The 18,971-nt window shown below is 36.4% G+C and overlaps 2 protein-coding genes across 2 annotated transcripts in view; one reads left to right on the top strand and one right to left on the bottom strand.

The window, feature by feature from the left end:
- Positions 1–2,959, bottom strand: part of LOC127643548 (tumor suppressor candidate 3-like) — a 100,263-nt gene extending 97,304 nt beyond the window's left edge. The window contains exon 1 of the mRNA XM_052126339.1: positions 2,840–2,959. Within this exon, the coding sequence (XP_051982299.1) occupies positions 2,840–2,944 (105 nt within the window). The 5' untranslated portion in view covers positions 2,945–2,959. The remainder of the gene's footprint in view (positions 1–2,839) is intronic.
- Positions 2,960–7,029: 4,070 nt separating this feature from the next.
- Positions 7,030–18,971, top strand: part of LOC127644056 (zeta-sarcoglycan) — a 530,452-nt gene continuing 518,510 nt past the window's right edge. The window contains exon 1 of the mRNA XM_052127069.1: positions 7,030–7,616. Within this exon, the coding sequence (XP_051983029.1) occupies positions 7,578–7,616 (39 nt within the window). The 5' untranslated portion in view covers positions 7,030–7,577. The remainder of the gene's footprint in view (positions 7,617–18,971) is intronic.

Genomic DNA, 18,971 nt, shown 5'->3' on the forward strand with positions numbered 1-18,971 from the left:
TTTATAATGGGAGTGAATGGTACCTTAGATATTGAAGCCCAAAAAAGTAATCCATTCGGCTCCATTCAGCAACAGCAAAAAAGTGTTTGACACACTCATGTCCTCAAAAAAGGTGCCTATATTCTGGATTATACAGTATATTTACAGTACTGTGCAAAAGTTTTAGGCACTTGAGTAAATTTTGCATAGTGAGGATGTCTTCAAAAATAATAGAATAAAAAGCTTTACTTTATCACTTGTCATACAAAGGTCAGTAAACATAAAAAAAGCTAAATCAATATTTGATGTGACCACCTTTGCCTCTAAAACAGCACCAGTTCTCCTAGGTACACCTGGACACAGATTTCCTTGGTTGTTGGCAGACAGGATTTTCCAAGCTTCTTGGAGAATTCGTCACAGTTATTTTATCTATTTAGGCCGAACCAATTGCTTCTGTCTCTTTATGTAATCACAGACTGACACGATATTCAGTGGGGGGCTTTGTGGGGGCCATGACATCTGTTGCAGACTGCCCTGTTCTTCTATTCTAACCTTTTATATTTGCAAAAGTAATTTTTGGGAGTCTAACATTTATATTTCCTATTGACACACTAAAGCTGAAGATATAAATAATTATCTTAATAAAAAGTGCCTAAAACTTTTGCACAGTACAATATATTTTGTTTGTTTTCCCCTAAATCAAGAGTGAACTAAACTTATTTGCAGATGAAATGCAGATGATCTTGAAATATCAAAACATTGGCCAATTAGTTGACATTGTTGAAATATATATTTGGTCTATCTTTACATTTAAGCTGAAAACATGGTTCAACTGTATCACGATTGTGCACCTGAATCCACAAAATGCCAAAAACACAGAACAGTACCCATATGCAAACTGTATGCCCCACCCAGAGAGTAAACAAATAAAGGACAGCATGAGAACAACACAAAAGGTGAAGTCATCGTTAAAGCCTAAGAAAGTCCAGCTTAGGCTGACTCTGAGGAGAAATAAAGGCAAAACAAAGACTCTGCAACTCAAGCAGCCTAAAACTGCTTACTCCATCTTTTCTCATCTTCTCCCATAAGTCAAACCCAAAAAACGAGACACAAAATTTGGCTGTGATGATGAACGAGTAACTTGGCAGGAAAAAACAATATTCCTCACACACTATTCTCTGTTCTTCTTCCCACGCTCACAGAGGGCAGTGCAAACCATAACAGATATATTAAGGCTTAAAAACAGTCACCCCAAATACTGCCTTTCTCATCACCCATAGAGCACCAGAGAAGGAAAAAGAGGAAGGAAAAGACAAAAGAGGAAAAAGAAATATGAGGAAATTAATTTAAAAAAGCAGAAAGTTGCTGTTTCACCACTTTGCTCGAATTGTGCTCAATATGATCATTTTCCTGCTCCTCTGCTGCAGGGGAGAGTGAAGGTCAAATACTCATTATATTTTCGCAGGATCTGAACAGACACAGAGAGAGATAGAGAGACTCTTTATGATATTTCACCTGACATTAAGAACAATGCATTAAGGCACAAACATACGTAAGTACGTGAATGCAGACGCATTTTGCTACGCAAGCTCGATTTCATGCGTTGTTGCGTTGTGAAATGTTTCAGAGCGCAATTCATAACCTAACGCAAGTACGCGCTGTATTCTCAGCATTGCCACAAGGGGTGCTACAGTGGATTTTTTCTTTTTTTTAACAAGTTAGATTATACAAGCATATTTATCAATCACCTTTTTAGGAAATAGAAAAGCACACTCCTCAACTGTCACTCCACCACATCCGGTTTGGTGGCACCTACAAAATTATTTCGTCCCCTTGTGGTCCAAGGTTTGTAACCACCAGAGCAACGCAAGACCTCACGTAATTTATGTACAACGGGACCACACGTTGGCGAAGCCTCGCGTCTGCATTTGCGTACATACGATAAGTAGGCCTATGTTTGGGCCCTTAGAAGCAACAAATAAAGAAACAGAAACCAACAAATACATGTTTACATACATAGGATTTTTCTTTAATACAAATGATGATGAGGGTATTCTGAAAATTTTTTATTTTTTATTTTTTTTGGTAAAAATAATATTAAGTATTTCATTTATCTGTGTTCATGTCAATTATTAATAAGCCTCATGTTTTGTTAAGATTTAATCTCTTTTTAGGACCATGCAACACTCATGTAGGAAATAATAATAATGATAACAATCATAATAATAACAAGCTAATAATAATAATATATTATTATTATTATTAACCCTTCCCCAAAGTTGCTCTGACCTAATCAAATCCCAGTAGCCATACATTATTAAACTTAAATATTACCATTAGTATTGGAATATTAGAACTGCAGAATGGCTTCTAAGTTAATACATTTTCAAATAAAACATTAATTTATTCAAAATATTAAATAAACGAATAATAAAATATGCAAACAATCAATCAACATACACATAAGACATGTGTATGAAATGCATAGCTTTATTTTAACTATTTGAATTCAACGTACCCTTAAAAATATGAAAAAGATTGACTTATCATGTTTACGGGCACGCGCAAGCGTCACACGGGCACTGGCACTCAGCTGCCTTTACAAAAGAACTGACACACGCACGGATACACCAAAATAATAAGCCTCCCATACCTGTTGTGTAAAATACGACACTATTAAAAAAAAAAAACCTTTATATTCTTTGTATGCATCACGTACATACATACCATCTAGGGTCATATATTTTAAACATCATTTAACTGCGGTGATACAGATTCAAGGGTTGCACACTTCGGGTCTTTTATAAGATATACATATCGCAGGATGCAAAGAAAGGTAGTTTTATGAATGTATCAGTACCTCCTTTTTCTTTTGACCTCCCCCGGACTGGATACATAGCAGGAAAATCACCAGAATGGATGCAAACGGCAGGTTGAATGGGAATCCCTTGACTACAGCCGCCATGATGGGAGATGCTGTAATTGCATCAGTGTTGCTGCGGGATTTGATTGGCTACAATAACCTCCAATCAGAAGCCACTTGATCTGTTTGTGGGATTTGTAGTTTTAATTTTCTGTATCTATATTTCTATGTAGAAAAACCATTAAAAAAAAATCTGTATGGATACTTTAAGAATAAGTTTACAAGCCTCATAATTAAGAAAGTATGGATGTTTTTCTTATATTGCAGATATGCATTATTATGTCACAGCCTTTGCGGTCAGAGAAGATGCACGTATTTAGATATAGCCTTGCTGTACCTCCAGTTCCTGCCAATGGGTGGCAAACCCGAAAAGTGTTTGCTGATAAAACATGATATTGGACATCGAGAATGCATGACTTGGCAAAAATGAGGAATTACGGCAGTTGAAACTATTAAACAATGTTTCTTAGAGTTAAATAAATTGCTCTTTATAAAATTACACAGTGTAAAAATGATGTAATGAAATATATTATTAAAAATAATAATAATTAATATTTGTATTAATATTGCTATTACTAATATTATTATACACCTATATGAAGCCAAAACATTTATTCACTCAAAACAGTGGAGAACTTAAGTATTTATATTCATCTCTTGCAGCAAACCCTACAAATATCTTGATCTTTGTACAGCGGTATATCAAAGTCATTGTATATTGGTTTGTTGTAATTTATCTCCTGCATAATGTAAGATGAAAGAAAATGAAGTGTCTCCTTTAAAATCATTGTGAAGATCAAATAATTACATTGTAATCAATGCTGCATTAACATGTCTGTAATGTATTGCATTTTGACATTTAGTTTCCTGGACTTCTTTGCTGCCTAGTGCTACATCTTTAAGTTGTTTTACTATAGCAGCTGAGAGGTCAGTAGGGTAATAGAAGGCATTAAAGAAGGGAGCAAAGCTATTTACAGCCTCATGACTGCATTTGATTGTGAGAGAAATTATGTTCCTTATACACAAAATGCCCAGAGGTTAAATGGCACTGTATAACTTCTGCTCTGGTCGTCTCGCATACTCTGATTGTTTGTGCATTTATAAATGTGAACAGGTCATAAAATGCATGTGCATGAATATATTAAGAAAACAGATGCATGTCAATTGCAATTAAATGTCTAAACAAAACAGGGCATTATTATTTCCTGTCTTTAAAAGACTCTGAAAAAATAGCTATATGATAACACAAAAACATGTTCTATAATTGCACAAATAACACATCAGTCATTTAAAGTTATTCTGTCATAATTTTTATCAAGCTAAGTACTATCAGTTTAGTTGGTCTGTTCCTTGTCCCCCTAAGGATCTGACTGACTCATACCTCGATTGCAAATGATGTCCTTCATTTGGCCAGCATGCATCTGTATGCAGGATGAATATAAGGTCTGACAGTGATAAACATAGATGTCATTCACTGAACAAATACATGTGGCAAATGCCTGTACAGCTTGTTGAAGCTGTTGTTTTATTCTGATCTATTATTAAAAAGGTTGATGTAGAACAACATCCACTGGTTGGACAGTAAAAATATGAAATGCACAGTTGTTACCTTAAAAAGGCATTTCAACCTCACCCTTTCAATTGATTGGTAACACTTTAAAATAAGGTTCCATTTGTTAACATTAGCTAACAACATTAGTTAAAATGAACTAACAATGAACATTTTTAAGCATTTACCTTAGTTCATGATAATTTCAATATATACTGTAGTAATACATTTTTTAAATCAAAAGTTGCATTTTGAACTAGCATGAACTAACAATGAACAATAGTATTTTATTAACTAACATTAATTAATATTATTATGTCAAGTAAAAAATATATTGTTAATTGTTAGTTCATGAGACCTAATGCATTAAATATAAGCGCAGCGGTAAGATAGCTGCTGTAAACAGCATTGCACCATTAGTTGGGTAATTTCCACTCAATCACATGTAAGCCATTGCTTTACAAGTCTGTTCACAATCTATCACATTGCTGTTTCAGTGTGCTATCATGGCAATCTCCACCACCCCACCACCACCAGTTGAGTCCCGTCCTGCATGAGGGTAGGCTCCTCGCCCCCGCCTCCTATCTCCGGCAGGATATGACGGTTCAGAGTACGACTTCTTCAGACTCCCAGACAGGGCCTACGGCAAAGAGAGACATTACTTTTCTGTTTTATGTTCATCAAATAAACGTAATCTTAAATTTCACTCAGGTCTGCAAGTTTTCCTGGTAGAACTATTGTTAACAAATGGAACCTTATCGTAAACTGTTACCAATGACTTTTGTTGGTGTGTGTGTGACCTAATGTATTCAAATTGATTTGATCATAAAATAAAATTTTGACTTGAATAAAATAACTTAATTAAGATTTTACCACATGAAACATATGTTTTAGGTTACCTGACCAAACATTTTGACCATGTGCAGATTATGTGGTCTGACAGGGAATAAATGTCTAAGTGGAGAGTGTTAATACAAACAGTGTTAAGAGGTATTATTGACAATGTTCAGTCAATATAACAGAAACAAAATTGGCCAGGAGTTTTTAATCTTGCTGCACTGTATAAAAAAAAAAAATAGGTAACCTGAAACTAAATTACCACAACATAAATAAATACAAATAAATAAATACATTTCGACTCGTCCCTCCTTTTCTTTTAAACTAAAAGCAAAAATGGAGGTAAAGGCACATACAATGGAAGTGAACAGGGAAATTTTTTGGAGGGTTTAAAAGGCAGAAATATGAATCTTATAATTAAAACCACTTACATTAATTATTGAATTAAATTGGCACAGTTCACTTTCATTGTTCCGTGCCACGCTGTAACCCAGATTGAATTTTTTTTTTTTAAGAAAAGTAGGGACAAGTCAAAATAAATATTTGTAGTAATCACAATTCTGTTTTATAAATAAACAAAAAAAATAGTTCTGTTTTCGTAACCTAATGTAGCCTATTTAGGTTGATTTGTTAATGTAAATTATATTTCGACTTGATTGAATCAAACCAATTAATTTAGATGTAACCACATAAAGCTAATGTATTTTGTTTTTTTTTGGGGGTACATTTTTTCAGTGTAAGTTTGAACATAAGGTTATATAAGTTAATATCTGTTCACTGAATACACAGACACAGGAAGTGAGACAGACATGTATGGCAGAACAAGAGCATTTTAGCTGATCCTCATCCAGGATCATTATCCCTCATCCAGGAATAACAGGCCAGAATTTGCAAAACAGAAGATGATGTACGATTCCCATTTATCTAGGACACAACACTTAAATCTACACCTTCGTGTGTGTGTGTGTGTGTGTGTGTGTGTGTGTGTGTGTGTGTGTGTGTGTGTGTGTGTGTGTGTGTGTGTGTGCGTATCTTTCTCAGACACATGCACGGATGCGCGAACACACACGATCGCTGTTGAAATGTTCCACTTGAAACCTGTCGCGCCACCTCACTTTACGGCGGGCTGTTCATTTGGGTCGTAGACTGTGAGTTGACGTCACTGAAGCGGGAGCTGGCACACCATAGGCCTACTCAGCTGAGGTCAGGTGCGCATCCATGCCAAGGAATGATTAATTGCGAAGTTGCACAATGAAAAAAAGATCCACAATGCAAGCCCTGCATTTGGAACAATTATTTCACTACGTAGGTTATTTTTAAAGTATCTTTGCAATTTTGTTCTATGATTTAGAGCGAGTCTTCCTCGTTTTTCATTTTTAACCATGTGTGGTTAAACTGCATTGACATTTACACTTGTAAATGCATTTGAAATCGTGTAAAAGAACAAGTCAATAGCATGCACTTAAGATGCAACACACAGGCATGCGAATTAAAACTTAAATAGCATTGCGGATCAGCTCAGCTGGCAAGATGCTGAGACCCCCCCCCCCTCCCCCCTTCATATCTTCAGGCAGAAGACTAAAGAGACTGTACAGTCACCTTGTCACCTTGTTGTGAAGGAGCGTGAAAAAGCAGAACCGGATAGTCATCGCACTCCGCCAAGAGAAGAAAAATCCAACCGTTTCCCTCACAATTCACGCTACACTCGAGGAAGATCTCCCCCTTTTCTTCCCCTCCCTCCACAGACTCTCACTGCCAGACACAGACTCCGTATTCAGTGCAACGGGACTCGGCTGAAGGAGCGCGTTTGGAAACGGGAGGTTCCTGGATGTCACCAAGTAGAGAAATAGCGGAGTGCGTATACGTCTAATCAGTTAATCAATCAATAATCAATCAGTCAACCTGATAACAGCAGGGAGCTGACATACTCCTTCTCATCCACCTGCGCGAATCGAACCGAATTTAAGGGAACTGAACCATCAGGCTCACTGCAAATGTGTCAGTCGCACATTCAATGCTCTCAATGACAGCATGGTCTCTGACTGACGGAAACACTTTTGCCTTTTGGAGAGGGATAGGTACGGCGACAACAAGCGAATCTGTTTATCTCATGTCACTGCTGTTGGGACACTCTGAGTGAATTGTTGTCCCTGTGTGTTACGCCGGCAGTCGTGATCTGCGGGAATGAGACTGAGGAAATCCGCCGCGGCTCGGAGAACTGGGCTGGCTCTCGCTCGGGAACTACAAGGCTAAAGATACAACTTTTGTTTTAAGACTTTATCTTTCCATATGGACCGATCGGAATCGCTGGACATTGAGGCGCTGAAGGTGAGTTGCTGATTTGACGTGTTGTCAGGGTTTAATAGTTTTCGTATCCAGTGTGTGTATGTGTGTGTGTGTTAGGGGCTCGATGCTTGTTATACAGTGCGGTGGTGGTGGGATGCTGGATTTTGTGCGTGGGGTGCATTTCAATAACCCACGTTCAAGTTGCGGCCATCGGCTATTAAAGGCACAGCTGCCGATATCTGTGGATTGTCCTGAAACATAATGATCATCTGATGTCAAAACATAAGTATTTCTCATATATGATTTTTTTTTTGGTTGCAAATCAAATATGCACTATGAATACCTGCAACAACAAAAACGAGTCTTCCCCGTTCAACCCCTCCCTCTAGTAGCATTACCCTTGCGTATACGTGCATCTATAAAATTCTTCTACCATATGCAATGGGATTTTTTAAATCTTTCAGTTCGATGTAAGATAACTTTTTAACTTTCGGGCATTCATTTCTCAATTATCTATATCTCTTACCTATATACATATATAAGTAAAGATATATAGATATAAATGCGAGTCCCGTATTTGCAACCTATTGATTCTGTTTCAGCACCACTGGCAGTGGACAGCTCCAGAGTTCAACTGGAGAAGAAGAGCTGGAAGAGAATTTGTATGGCCGGGTTCGGTTGTGATTGTGCTCTCTCGCTCTCTCTCTCTCTCTCTCTCTCTCTCTCTCTCTCTCTCTCTCTCTCTCTCTCTCTCTCCAAACAACCACAAAAACAACAAGTGAACACATCTTCTGAACACATATGCCAACAGTATTACAAAAAGGTTTCTTTGATTGCCATCTGTTGTCAAGAGATCTGCTTAGCTCCCTACACTCTCAGAAAAAAAAGGGTAGGCTACCGTTTAATGTACAAAGCTGCCACTGGGGTGGTGGCACCTTTGTTTTGCATACATATTTGTACCAATAAGGAGACAAAAGGGTACATAGTTTTGTTCCCAGAGGAATAAAACCTATATGTACCTTTACAGATACACAATAGGTCATTAGGGTAACTAGAGGTTCAAAAAATAATAAACCCCCTACCAAATACAATACTAAAACAAATGCCTATACACTCTCAGAAAAAAGGGTACCATTTAAGGTACAAGGGCCCTTAGGGTAACACTGGGGGTATTGTACCCCCGTTGAATGTAACACCCCAGTGTTACCCTAAGGGCCCTTGTACCTTAAATGGTACCCTTTTTTCTGAGAGTGTATAGGCATTTGTTTTAGTATTGTATTTGGTCGAGGGTTTATTATTTGAAAGGATCAATGCTTAACCTGGCAAGTGTCTTTATTTTTCTTATTATTACTTATGCCCAAAAGCACTGAATGACACCAACAATTATGTATTCTGGGCTCTAAAATACACTATAAAACATGTTAGACACCAAGACACCAAATAACCCTACATCCTGTATTCAATCCTACATAGAAATGCATATAACTAGGAAAACTCTAGATAGGAAAACCAAATGCAATTGACAGCTGACCAGTTTATAGAATATCAAATATCAAATACAAAACAGAGCAACTAATATCTGGTTTCTCTCTCTGTGTCTGGTTCAGTAGCTGTCAAATCATCAGGGTGATTGAAAAATGATTATTTAATGATCTTCACCAATAGAGAAGGCAAGACCACGTGTTTCCCAATCTAGAGCCTACAAGAATTACATAAATGTTTCTGTTATATTTGAATTGTGTAAAAAGTGACACATGCTGACTTTTTTATTTTTTATTAACGGACCTTTTGTATTTGCAACACAGGAGGGAGTACCGAACCCTTCTTTTTTAAACTGTATGGGAATGATACAGTTGCAGCATCACAGAATCAGAATCAGAATCCAGGAACATGGAATCTATGGTATTATCATTTGTAATTTGCAACAAATCTATCAAGAGCTCATTAAAAACAGTGACTCTTTTGTAAAGAAAGTCACACTTACAGTGCTCATATTACTGTGTGATTAAATAAGTAAGTAGGGTATTTCTAATGAACAACGTGTACTTAATATGTAATTGCTTTGTCAGGCTGTTTGTAATTGCATGTTCTTCTTGTTATAACTATTCTAATTAATTTTCATAACATGGAATTTTATGGAATATAACACTATAAAGTGTTAACAGCAATACTTTTTTGTTAGACAACAGGGTGAGAATCGATTTAGAGATAGAGGAGTAATTTTTAACAGTGATGATGAGGCAAACAGTGCTCTGCCTTAACAGGGTATTTTCAGTGATATATTTAATTAAACTGGCATCTCTGGATCACCTCTTATCTGGAGGCATATGTGTCCTTTGCGAATCAGAGGCTGAAATGCCTTTCTTAATCTTTTGGAGTGTCATTTCAATTTACTTCCAATCCTTTACCATCTCCCTTAAAGTTCTTATGGAGGGACCGTAAAAATGCTTGGGTGGGATAACAAACTTTGATGAGAGATTTAAAACTAAAGAAAGAAATACATTAATAATGCTTTTCAGAGTATGGAAATTTTTATTTCACTGGTTATATGTAAACTCATTGCAGTTCTGTATGAACATGAAAACACAACCCTAAGAAAGATGTTTAATATTTCATGAACTTCCTACAAATAAAAGCTGAAATATAAACCAGAAAACTTTAATAAGTTGATTAGAACATTCTTGCCAGTGTGTCCTGACTGCACTTGCCCCTCCTTTTCTTTAAAAAAGCAAAAATCCGGGTTACAGTGAGGCACTTACAATGGAAGTCAATGGGGCCAATTTGTAAACGTTAAAATACTCATGTTGTCAAAAGTATATCCTCAAGATGCAAACAATATGTGTTAACATGATATTAGTGTGATCATATCACTTACTAACCATTTCTGTGTAAAGTTATAGCCAATTTTAATTTCAATGTAATGTCAACAAACCCTAAAACCATCAAATGACTGTAAAAATTATTAATTAAACAACTTTACATCTCAAATAATATATGAGTTTGAACAAAAGGATGAATGTAAGTGCTGGGCAATTCCACGTATATGTCAACCATACTATGGAAAAATTATGATTTCATCATGCAGCCTTGATGGGTACTGTAACATAATATAACATGTTTTAGAGGTCTAAGTCTGCAGATCTCAAAGCATTTGGGATGATTTTCCCTCATAATGTAATTGCCGCTTTCACAAACCTTCACATCCGTAACGAAGATATGTCACGTCCTTAATGCCTGTTTTCCCCATTTATGTGAAAACAACAACAAATAAAAACTAAATACTTATTGTTCTTAGAAGTGCCAACCCTTCTTCATTCGATGGATATTATTATTTCTGGATTGTGCATTTCAATTAACAGAGTTTTTCCAAAAACTTCCCAATCTAAAACTGAAAAAAAAAAAAATATTGTGTATACTGAAACTTTTCTAAAATATGGACTTTATCTGCTGGGGTCTATGATTATAAATATATATATTTTTTATATGATGGTCAAAATAATTTTTATATGATGGTCAAAATAATTTTTTATGGTAATCAACATTATGCCACAAACACTGTTGATTGAACTTAACTTGTACTGAACCCTGATGTTCCTTTAACTTGTATTGAACATACAAGTCTTAAAAGAGAGGTATTTTTGTGAATGATACTAATGCCTTTCAAGTGATGTTTTAGTAAACTTACTTTCATATTGCAATGAATACATTTACCATATTTACCTCAATAACTGTCCATGTTCTAATCTGGAAATGAGGAATGGACAGTTTGCTTTGGTCTTGGTCAATGTCAGCACTCAGTACTCACACTGATCCTAAACCGCCAGTAAAAAGCTGCTGCGAGCATCGGAACCACTCAATAACACTTATAGCATCACAAATAGTCGTAATCCATCTTCTCATGAGTTTGCTGCATTGGTTTGAGTGTGAGTGGCAGATGAAGGCCCCAATGGTGTTCTGATCCCCTCACTAGACTCATTGTTCGAGTATTGGGGTCCTCGCCAATCTTTCCTTCCCATCACCCTCCATTCTCCCCCCATCCCTCCCAACTCCATCCATTTTACACTTAATTAACTCTGCCAGTGGAAAAGGGCAGTCCGATTACAACAAAATTCTCAGCAACAGCAGTATCAAATGATTAATTCATATATATATATATATATATATATATATATATATATATATATATATATATATATATATATATATATATATATATATATATATAATTATTATGAAGGAGGAGAGGAATGAAAGATGTGGTAAATATTTCCTCCAGATAGCTTCAGCATCTAACAGAGGAGGAGGCACTTCGTTGTGTGGAGGAGTATCGAACAGGTGATCACTAAAGGTTAACATCACTAAAGAAGAAAACGTAGCACAGATGATTAACTGGTCGACTGGTTCATCATTTCTCTTTTGATGGAGGGGGCATGGTATGGACATTACACCAGTTCAAATCTATTGTTTCGATTTAATTTCGATTTAACATGTTTCCTCTCATATTACAAAGAAGAAAATGAACTCTGCTTTAATTGCAGTTTAATTTACACCATAAATCACTGCTTTTAATCTATTACTGCACACATTATAATTATAATTGCGATCTACCAGAAAAGTTCTGTTAATTGCTAGCTATGTTTTACTAATGGGTGGCCATGGTAACCAAACCACTCACACTTGGTCAGGTGGACTGAATGAGAAAGCCATTTTTGCAACAAAAACAAAAAAAATCATCCATCATACTAATCCTGACATATTCCCAAGACATGACCACATATAATTCTTTTTGACAGCAATCGGTTCTGGGGTAGAGTATATATTGTCCAAGTTTTTCAATTGCAGACAACTTTCTGTCACAGCTGATCGGATGGGTGTACAGATTGACCCCATCCACAATACACTCTAATTACCTGAGGGTAGTGATTTGTCCTCTCTCTGGTCAGAAAGCTTTTGTCATCAGGGTCAATAGAATGACAAGGCAGCCCAGCCCATATCTCCACCCCTAGAGAAAAGATGAGACAAGAGGAGACAAGACGAGATGAGAGAAAATGAGATGAGTGGTAAGGGACAGCTTTGTTGCAATGATCTCCCACTGTGAGGCTACAGCTGGGCAATGACAAGATAATAGCAGCTTGGAATGGCCACATAAAGGGCTGGGAAGTAAGAGAGGGAGAAAGACAGAATGAGAGAAATGCCCACTCTAGGTTCGAGGCTGATGGGCCACATCATGAGTCAAATGAAGTGAGTGGCAATGTGAGATGGGCTGGATGCCTGCCGTAAAACCAGCAGCATTACAGAGCACAAATGACAGAGAAAACCAGAGGCCAATCTCTTCATTCCTTTCTTCGATCTATGAAAGGTTCTCATTCCAAAGGCATCAAATACTGCCACTTGGGCAGGAACCCACCGCATCACTATGTTGATGCCAGTTGTGCCCCTTAACATTTTTATAGAAACATGGCAGTTAACCCCATTGATTTCAAGCAAAGGGCATCTAAATTTGATCATATAATGTAATAAATGTCTCTACTGAAATTTAAGCAGACTTTTTAGTAAAATTATCATTAGTCTAACACTGTAAAAAGTAGTAACCTGCAATTCTTACCTCAAGGAACTATTTCTACTTGATGTAAACCTAGTTACCTAATGTATTCATACTGATTCAGTTTTGTTGAGTAATATTTTTAAATAATATTTATGTGGCACAGTTTTAGTTTTTTTTCAGAGTAGATCCCCCCCCCCCAAAAAAGCTGTATTGTATGTTAAGCACTTTTCTACACATTTAATCAGCTGCTCTTGTATCTGTAAAAGCAGGAATGATGTGGGGGTGTAATTTTCAATTTTAACTCAAGCTTTATTAGCTTGAAGTGGTTAATGTTAATGTTGTTAATATAATCTGCTGTTCTCTGCAGAAATTCTGTAGAAATAAAAAGAATGATATCCAAAGATATCACCAGTCCTACTTTGTCAGAAACAGGAACAGATCATTAAATGCACAAAATTAAATGCATAATCAATATACAAAACAGCTTTCTTCAGAAATAAAATTACATGCTCAAAACACATTTTAGTCAATAAAATTATCAAAAATGTTGTGAGACATTATTTTCATGATAGTAAACATTCTCCATTCACGTCAGTGTATTAACTTAAAAGGTTTCTCATTGAAAGTAATGGGTTACTGGAATCAGACTGTGAATGCGGAAACAGGAGGTAAAAATTTCTGCTGCTAACATTTCTATGCTTGTCGAAATTCGAACCACTGCTCCCAGTGGCTGAAAGAAGAAGTGTCATTTAGGTGTTATGTCCAAAGGATGGTGCCAAAAGTGAGTTGTATTTTTAGGTGTAACTGATGTAAAACAGTCAACAGAAATCCATATTTTATTAACTCTACTTCCTAACCCAAACCCCTACCCCTAAACCTAACTGTCAGTGGAGTAAAAAAAGTATTTTATAAAATAAAAATGCAACCTCTGAATTGTGCTCACTATTGTTTATTTGTTTATATTATGAATGAGATTACTTCCTGGTTTCCACAGCACCAGAACCCGCACCTCAGAGATTGCTCACGCAATGCGCTATTAGTATTGCAACAACGTTTAAACATGTTTGAATAGATGGAAAAATGCCCCATGACTCACTCCTCTTTCTCTCTGGTTTCTTGACTCTACGTCTGCCTTGACCCCTCTGGAGAGCGCCCACCAGTAGCACAGGTCTCTGGTCATTTCTATTTCAAATAATTAACTAAGGGAATGACAAAGATACAAATCAAAATGCAGGGTGCCAATTGGCTTGCATATACAGAGAGCAAATTCACTCTCTTTAGGTTTCCTCTGCCTAAGCTTCATTTCTCACACCAGTTGTACATACTTGTATTTGCAAATATAGCTCATTTGAGTCCTTATAGCAGCACTAACCCACGCTCAATGGGCCTCTCAGCACAGTTCATACCTTGAAAAGAAAAGATGGAATACATATAGCTTGTCCCAGAACCTGCAGTATATCCTTTTGTCCTCTAGATTGATGAGGGAATGTGTATTCCTAGATAACATGGCAAATATTTACAGAGAATTGTAGAACTGAAGAAATGGTTCAGCACCTGAGTAGTGTCCTAAGAGGTATATCATAACTGGTGAAAGCTATCTGTTAGCTCTTTTATCTCAGTGGCAGATGCTGATTGTAAATGCAAGACTGCAGGCAGATTACATATAATTCTTCTACAAAAAATAAATTGAGCCTCCCTCTGTGGGCATTAACAAACAGATCTTGTAGATCTTTATTGTCAAGGAGCAAGAGGAGAGGGAACTGAGTGAAAACCTGAGATTTAGCTCTGTAGTTGTACAACAGGAGTTAATGCTCCGATGCAATTATCTCATCGAGGCCACTAGCACGCTGAGCGTGCCAAATTCACTCACTATTACACACAATCATTACACACTGACTGTTGTGGCATTCATCTGCTGTAAATTCACACATGGTTCCTCAGAGAGCTGAGAGGTGTTTACATTACCGTAACTCTGCCATGACTCTTCATTACCATTACTCTTTCATTTCCTTGTTAAAACTGCAGTGCCATGTCGACAGAGCACAAATGGTTGTGGGATGACAAACAAATTTGGGCTATGTGTTGTGAGTTTGTCAGTCATTATTAAACCCTTGGCATAATGTCAGGCTGTTTAGATGGGAAATGTGTTATAATTTAAGGAAAATTGTTAATTTATTAGCTTGTTTGAGCAGTTTGCATCCGATTTTGAAATAAAGCAATAAGCCATGAGAGGATGTATGTTACAGTAATTTTACCAATGCTCTTGTGCCTAAAGCCCCTTGTCCCATGTTAAATCACTACCATGCTAAATGCTTTATGGGGAAAAAGCAATGTTAAATAATAATACATATATTATTAATCATTTTTATAATGAAAAATATTTCTGCCAAGTCATATTCTTACTTTAGGCTGTGGTTTCCAAGCAATGTAGCAGCTTGGGGAATGAATATAGAATATGCAGTCATACGTTTCCTTTTATAGTCATTTTACAGTGCCAATTTAGAGTCAGAATCATTGTGTTATTATAGCCCATTTGGTATTCAGGACATAAATAGTCTTTATTTATTATTTTCTTGTGAATGGCTTATTTGGGAGGGTAATAACTTCATCAATGACCTTGATGAATGTATAAATGTTCTCTGGAGTAGTATGCAATCATGCAAGGCAAACCTGTGAGGAGATTATTTTATAGATTTATTTAGCACAACTCCCATGGTGCAATTGTTACCAACCTGTGGATGTGGCAAACTAAAATTATGTTTTGCTCTGTTGGAGTCAGTGTTCATCCACTATAATGTTGTTTGAGTCTGGTTTTCTCACATAGCTTTAGCAGACAGTAACCATGGTAATAGCAAAGAGAGCAAGTCATGATTACGCTTAAGCATCTGGAGGAGAAAGTAATTAAACACTGTATGTTAGATATGTATTGTTTCTTTTTTTTCTTGTCTGTGTTTTGGTTGTCTTTAACTTTAAAAGTTATAACTTTAATTGTCTGCCAAGAGATTCCTTGTCCTTTGGTGTTTATCAAACAACCTTTTTCTCTGCGCTGTATTTCTATCTCTAGGCTTAAAAGAAACTTTGTTGTTATGGGCCACCTTCTTGTCCCAGGTACGGCTTGCATGCAGGGGTTTTTTTTGTACTGCATTTGTTGTGGTCCTATCTGATATTTGGGGGCTTCAGATGTTCTGTTTTTTGGATGTGTTTTTCTAAGGGCCTTTGATGTATCTGTTTGATCTCTTTGGTGAGGCAGTCCGCCTCTGCTTTTCTTCCACAACTAATGTCCAGCTTAAGATTATTTTATCCGCCTTGAAAAGCCTCCATTTGATGTTCAAAATTTGAATTATGTTTCTGAAAAATCAAAACAAAAACAAACAAGCAAGCAAAAACACCCCAAGAACAATGACAACAACAAAGAGATAGTGCGCATCTCCTGCAGAGCTGAGACCAGCCACAAAGAGAATGCCATTTTGAAAATAAAACAGCTAAAAGCGCAAAGACATTCAGATAGGAGTGCTTCTCAGACAGAGAATCCTGTAGGCAGTTCTGCAAGACGAATGAAGGATAAAACCAGAAACTACTTCAGACAGTTCAGTTGTTTAGTTAGGTCAAAATACTTTTTATTATGTCCTTTTTTTATTTACTTTAAACAGGTTTTGGGTGTTACTTTTTTATTGTTCTGGTTGACATTAACAAATATCTGGTGCAGAATCCCATTATAAATAGTTTTTGATGAGGGAGTGAAAAATTATATAATAATATACAGTATATAATTCAGTGGTTATGAATACAAAACCTAGTAAATAGAATCTAGTAAATAACACTCCCACAAATATTGCTTGCTTTAGAATAGTTTAGTTGCTAAGAGAAAAGTCAGGTTTTGAAGAATTTCAGGGTTTAACCTGAAGTGACTTAGTGTAATTAATTGAAGTGTCTGCTTGTGGGACATCTTTACTATTCACGCAAGTTTGAATTTGAAATATAGAAAATCGTTGTCTTTCAAACAAAGAGCCATTCTTGTTCTTTGTCAAGTCATGATTTTTGTTGCGTAATAGATTTTTGACAGGTTTCTCTGATTGGCCTTCCAAATAATACACTTTTTTTTCCCATCTGATTTGGCATTGATTTCTACAGTGCATGAAAGGTTCCAAAACAAAGCCCTTGTGTCTGATGCTTTTGTCATAAAGTCCAGACAGAGCAGAGCAGTAAAGATAACATCAAGGAGCAAAGAACAATGGATTCAACACAACACAAAACACAGATTCATACCTATTGGAATTCCAGCACACTTGCTTGAAGTGCCGGATTAACCATATGGACAAATCTGGCAAGTTAACCACACAATGCAGTGCTTTCATTTTTAATTCAATGGTTGTTAAAGGTTTTCCAAAATTATTATGGTGGAAAATATATCCTGATATAGATGATGTTGTCACTTGGTACCTGTGTTACTTTTCTCAGTGCTTGTCAGGATGGCCAATCACAGATGTTTATGGCTACTGAATGGGGATTTTTAAATTTTATAATAATAATAATAATTTTATAGATACTGAATTTCCATTAACAGAAAAAAAAAAAAAAACTTTCTAGTTTTTCTCATTTTTTTTTTCTTTCTTTTCAATGAGACATAAAACAACCTGAGATTTGAATGCGGATCACTGGAGGAAAAATTTTCAGAACCGTTAAGCGCCCCCTTGAGGAAGAAAACAATAATTTGTGTCTCATAGGAAACTGTAAATGACAACATTAGCAATTTCTGTCTATTCCTCACAAAGCTATTTTATGACCTTAGAAAACAAGGAATATAGCACCAGAGACTGGAGTATTTGGTACCTGGAAATTGACAGTACCAATTATTCACTTTTGTTGGAAAAAATCAGCTTGGACTTTTTTATGGCTACTTTTTTGTTCCATGGAAGAAGAAAAACATTAATTAAGAACGACTTGGCATGAGGGTGAGAAGTGCATTTTGTTCCTATCTCCTTCTGGAACATATGTTTATACTTTTGTAACTGGGTTCAGTTTTTCTATAATTGATCTATCAGAGTAGGGTAGGATAATGGATGCATGCACTCTCAAGCTAATTATTTTTCCATTTGTGTCTCTTTTAAAGCGTAATGTTCAGATATTGTACTGAAAAGCTATCGTGGCTCTGCACAATTTGTTCATTAACATTTTTGAAGTCGGCCTTAGAATCTGATTGTTAAGCCCAGTAGTTGATTTGCAAATTTTTTTAAGGATGTGAAACATTAGAAAACTTGTGGCGTAAGTTTCATGTGAACACTAGGAAGGATGAGTCAACCCATCGCAAACGCAGACATACTTGTTTTACAGTGTTTTAAGAAAACCGGCATCTTTTTTCACAGTGGAGAGAGAGCCAGCGCAATCAAAGTTGCCAGATTGTGGGACTAAAACATCACCCTGGCAGCATATATCCAAACTCTACAAGTGTCCAGATCTGTTTGGGGGATTTCACCTATAGAAATATGGAAACCTCACACATGTCGAAATCTAATTCTGACTGGCTAATTGCCCTTATTTAAAGTCTGTTATTAAACGTATTAAAATTAAATATTAAATATTTTACTTGCATGATTAGTTCTAAGTAATACATTACACAATTGATCTAAAGAGGATGGTGGTTTTGCAAGGGGGATGCTTCTTGGGTATTTCATGCAAGGAGATGGCGTCCCCTTACATCCCCCTCAACTCGAGCGCTGGTTAAGCATAATGTCTTGTGTTGGCCCCACAAATCTTAGTAACAGTTGGTAACTATCAGCACTATGAGGTGTTTATGCCTTTACACTAGCAGTGTGATAATTTTCATTGTTGATAAAATTGCTTGTTATTGTGTG

This window comes from Xyrauchen texanus, chromosome 5 (assembly GCF_025860055.1).
Source record: "Xyrauchen texanus isolate HMW12.3.18 chromosome 5, RBS_HiC_50CHRs, whole genome shotgun sequence".
Classification (NCBI taxonomy): Eukaryota; Metazoa; Chordata; class Actinopteri; order Cypriniformes; family Catostomidae; genus Xyrauchen; species Xyrauchen texanus.